This window comes from Desmodus rotundus, chromosome 9 (genome assembly GCF_022682495.2).
Source record: "Desmodus rotundus isolate HL8 chromosome 9, HLdesRot8A.1, whole genome shotgun sequence".
In the NCBI taxonomy this organism is placed as follows: domain Eukaryota; kingdom Metazoa; phylum Chordata; class Mammalia; order Chiroptera; family Phyllostomidae; genus Desmodus; species Desmodus rotundus.
In genome coordinates, this window is record NC_071395.1 from 44,247,677 (window position 1) to 44,252,680 (window position 5,004).

The 5,004-nt window shown below is 39.6% G+C and overlaps 1 protein-coding gene across 1 annotated transcript; it reads left to right on the top strand.

Moving 5' to 3' along the window:
• The first annotated feature begins 3,613 nt into the window (after positions 1-3,613).
• LOC112301433 (olfactory receptor 7A5-like) lies at positions 3,614-4,537 on the top strand. Its single transcript, XM_024556875.3, has one exon. The coding sequence runs from the start codon at positions 3,614-3,616 to the stop codon at positions 4,535-4,537; it is 924 nt and encodes a 307-aa protein (XP_024412643.3).
• Positions 4,538-5,004: the final 467 nt, after the last annotated feature.

A 5,004-nucleotide genomic window follows, 5' to 3' on the forward strand; every position in this document is an offset into this window, starting at 1 on the left:
TGTATACTTTCTCATTACATTGCTATTATAACAATATATGAAAATATTTTGAGATTGTTTCGTTAAAACTATGATTCTCCACTAGAGGCAATATATTGTTCCCCCAAGGGACACAGAGCAATCTTTGGATACATTTTTGGTTGTCTCATGGGAGGTGTCAGTAAAGTCCAGGGATGCTCTTAACCTCCTGCAGTCGTCAGGAGAGACCACACCTCAGGCAAAGACCTGGCCCAGAATGGCAGTCCTGCAGAGACTGAGGAGCCCTGAGTTAGAGACACAGGTGCTGGTAGTGTGTGCAGCTGTCTGAAGTCTGTATTCCCAATGCTGTAAAACTTCACAGTTCTGCCAGGAAAAAAAGGAGCACCCCTTTGCTCCCCGTTTGAAAATCTGCATCCCAGTCAATGTGACATTTTTCTCAGTTTTTCTCCAGGCTGACAGGTGTGAAAGAACTTTTTTGTTGTTTGCTGAACTTTTTCTGATTTTGAACAAAGATTCATATTTGATGCTTTTTCAATAATTTGAAAATTAGTATATGGTTACTATTATTTTGTTGTCAGCCTTTTAGATGATTTTTATAAATTATGGTGGTTCAATGTAGAAGAGGGTAAAAGGGGGATACATGATGACAGAAGGTGATTTGAGCTGGGGCGCTGAACACACAATACCGGATAGAGGTGATTTATTACAGAGTTGTACAGCTGAAACCTATATAATTTTATTAACCAATGTCTCCCCAATAAATTTAATAAAAATCAAGAACGTAAAAATAAAAATAAATAAAGTTGATTATTTCTTAATTGACTTAGGGGATATTTTGGCCATAAAAATGTTTTGCATTTTATTTGTTAAATATTTCTCTCCTTTTATTCCTGAGTTTCTGACTTGATTTGGATGGATGGGCCCACTCATCAATATTAATATGTAGTTTTCATTCTGTTCACCTAAAAGAACTAGTTACTCTTCCAGTGAGTAGGCAATCCCCCAGATTGTATGTAACAAGACAGATTTACGGGATCAACTTCATTTTCTTGCAGGTAGATGTTGATTTTTCCAGCTTTCCAGCTTTTATTCAACAATCCAACCTTTCCAAATATATAGAAATACAACCTTACCATGTGTTAAGTGTGCTTATATACTGAGGCCTAATTCCTGATTGATCCAACAAATAACACTGAGCCTCTGCTTTGCCACCATGTCTAGGGACACCATACATTACCTTCTGTGTGCATGCCTTTGCCAATTTATATAGGAATGTACATTGAAATTTATATCTTGTTTTCATTACTTTTTGATACTCCCCTCATTTTCTTTAACACAGTTGCTAAATCACTCTGTTTACCCAGGTTTTATTATCCCTGCCATTCCTTTCATAACTTCACTTTCACTTCAACAGGTTCTGGGGTAAGTGCACAGGTCTACACAACATCTGGGAAAATACAGAGGTGAGCAAAGCAGGTAAAGCCCTGCTTGTTGAGATCTGGCATTTTCTTGTTTTGTTGTTAATTTAGCAGATTTTTTTTTTCAGTTTTCACTTCTTATTTTTGTTTTTATTTATTTTTTATTTTTATCTCCACACTAGTTTTTTAATATATTTTATTGATTATGCTATTGCAGTTGTTCCATTTTCTTCCCTCCATTCCCGTCCTCCCTCCTACATTCCCCCACTTTAGTTCATGTCCATGGGTCATACATATAAGTTATTTGGCTTCTACATTTCCTCTACTATTCTTACACTTCCCTTGTCTATTTTCTACCTACAATTTAGACAACAGACACAACTGCCCACACTATTTTTTATTGCTGTTCCAATACACTTGATTCCACTTTCCCCCCACCACTCTCCTCCACCCCATTGTGATGGTGAAGGCAGAGTACGGTAAAATAAATGTTTGCATGATAATGTGGTTGGGCTTAACTCACATGAGGAAAGTTCCTCAGTGTAGAAGGATGGATTGTCATGGCATGTGCAGGCTTTATTGGTCACATACTGGGGAGGCGTTTGCATGTTGGATGAATACCAGAACCAGAATTAGACATTGACTGATTTGCCAAAATGAGATCCAAATCCAGAGTCCAAGAAAAACAAACGGGCACATGAGAACAGTGAGGGTGGTGTTTGCCTCACCTGCATTTTAACCCTGTAAAAACCCGCTGGTCAAATAACTATAGAATAGGCACAGGAAAAGTCAGTCTTCCACTGCTTGATAATAAAAGAATCCCTTTTGTAAAATATAGTTCGTTTGTTCGTCACTTTTCACCTGGTAGTCATTCTCCAAGGTGTTTCCACACATATGTAGATAACTACCTTTGTGTTTTGGACAAATATATCTTTTGTCCTTTATTATTTTTCCTTGACTTTAAGGGATTAAATTGGGGTTGGAAAGCGGCCAGAATCCAAATGCATTTCTTCCTCATCATCTCTCAGAGATAGCCTGAGCTTATTATCAATAAATATTTTTCTACATCATGTCCATTTTATTCTCCTCTCACCCTGTACATTTATGTTTTTTTTAAATACAGGGCATAAAATGGACATTCCGGTATGGAACCCCAAGCTTATTTGTACATGCACACTTACCATAGCAGTATTGAGGTAGTATGCCTAAATTTTTATGGAAAAGATACTTGATCTGGACTGATGAGTGGTATCTAGTCATAGCCTAAATAGTGAATGAGAAAAACATGGAGACCACACCCATGAGGAGACCTGGTGTGTGTGTGCACCTGCCTCGTAAGCCGAGAGCAGTGCTCAGAGCAGGGGTGCCTGGACCCATGTATTCCAAGGTGACGTATCACACAGGGGCCAGAACTCCATCAAGAGAAGGGATTGAGGAGGAAATTCTTTCAGTTCAAAGAATGCTTTTCCAATCGGATGAATAAAGTGCAAGATTTTCATAGTGTGCAAAAGGGAGTCTATCTGACTTGAAGTTTCAACAGCAGCATGCAGGCCCCCTTGTTTCTTAATATCATCTAATACCATCTCTCTTGCCCCTGACACACTGGCTCAGTGTGAGCCTTGATTTTCCAAAACTACCATCTTCCTTAGGGCCTTTGCACTGTCTGTTCCTGCTGCCTGGAAAACACTTGCTCCCTCTTGGCCTCCAGTTTAGTCTTCTTTGAGGTGCCTGTTAGGGTGTTGCCTGTTGGAAGTCTTGAAAAAAGAACAACCTCTATCAACTTTCTCCATTTAATGTGATTTACCTTTTATATAACATGTGCTCGATTGGTTATGTTGTATTATTATTTTTATTTGATCATATCCTTTGTCCATGATGGTTTCTAGAGACTCTTGTTTTTCATCAGCCTGTACTCTGAACAAGCCTGAAACATGGTCTTAATTCAATATATGTGTATATTCCTCAAATGCCTGACTACATCCTAAATTAAACAGCAATATTCATTGTGTTTAAAGATTGGATGATGGTAGAAAAAGAAATTCTAATGAGCAATGACACAGGACATGCCTTAAAAACAAACAGATTCTACACCAAATATGGAAATTATTGTTTGGATTCTAAAATATAACTGTAGCATTTTCTTGAGTTACCTATGCTTGCTAAAGTGAAAATTAGTCATTCATTTGCTTCTATTTTGTGGTAGTCACCTACACCACATGGAACCAGGCAATGTTACACAAGTTTCAGAATTTCTTCTCCTGGGATTTTCAGAGACACCTGGACTAGAGCGCCTTTTATTTGGGCTCTTCCTCTGCATGTACCTGATCACTGTGTTGGGAAACCTGCTCATCCTCCTGGCAGTCAGCTCAGACACCCACCTCCACACACCCATGTACATCTTCCTCTCCAACCTGTCCTTGGCTGACATCTGTTTCACTTCCACCACCATCCCAAAGACGCTGCTGAACATCCATACACAGAGCAAAGGCATCACCTATGCAGGTTGCATCTCCCAGATGTATTTTTTCATAATGTTTGGAGGGTTGGATGACTTCATCCTTACTGTCATGGCCTATGACAGATATGTGGCCATCTGTCACCCCCTGCACTATATGGTCATCATGAACTCCCAGCTCTGTGGACTGCTGGTTCTGGTGTCCTGGATCTTGACTGCCCTGTATTCCCTGTTACATTGCTTAATGTTCTTGAGGCTGTCCTTCTGCTCAGACTTGGAAATCCCCCACTTTTTCTGTGAACTCAAACAGGTGGTCCAACTTGCCTGTTCTGACACTTTCCCTAATGACCTGGTGATGTACTTTGGGGCAGTGCTGCTTGGTGGTGGTCCCCTTACTGGGGTCCTTTATTCTTACTCTAAGATAGTGTCATCCATATGTGCAATCCCATCAGCTCAGGGGAAGTATAAGGCATTTTCCACCTGTGCCTCTCACCTCTCAGTTGTCTCCTTGTTTTATGGTACGAGCCTAGGTGTGTATCTCGGCTCTACTGGTACCCCCAGCTCACGGTCAACTGCAACAGCCTCAGTGATGTACTCTGTAGTCACACCCATGCTGAACCCCTTCATCTACAGTCTCAGGAGCAAGGATATAAACAGGGCCCTGGAAAGATTCCATGGCAGGTAAGCTTCTCAAGGGCCAACTGTACGTGGCTGAAGAAGTGCCCGTGAATGTTCAAATCTTCAGAGCAAGAAGTTCTGACACAAGTTAATGTAATCTTTGGACCATATGTAATTAGACATTCTCATGTATCTCATGGGTTAACATGAACTATGTTAGAATAATTTATTCTCTTGTGACATATATCATTCCAAGTAATATTTCTGTTGTTTTACTAAAAAAAGTTATCATGAATTATACTACATGTATGTACTAAACTACACTTGGATACTGAGGTCTTTAATAATTTTATTGTAAAGGACCATCTCAGAGGACAGTTTTCACTTCCATGGTCATCGCTATTTTCTATAGAACTACCTTTACTATCCCTCTTGATAATATAGATTTGAACATATTGGAGGTTTTTATAACTGGTCTCCTGGTTTTATGCACTTCATTCTGTTATTAGCTGTGTGTCCACATAGCCTACCATA

Excerpts from the sequence above, each read along its gene's own strand:
- LOC112301433 (XM_024556875.3), top strand. The coding sequence starts at position 3,614 with ATGGAACCAGGCAATGTTACACAAGTTTCAGAATTTCTTCTCCTGGGA.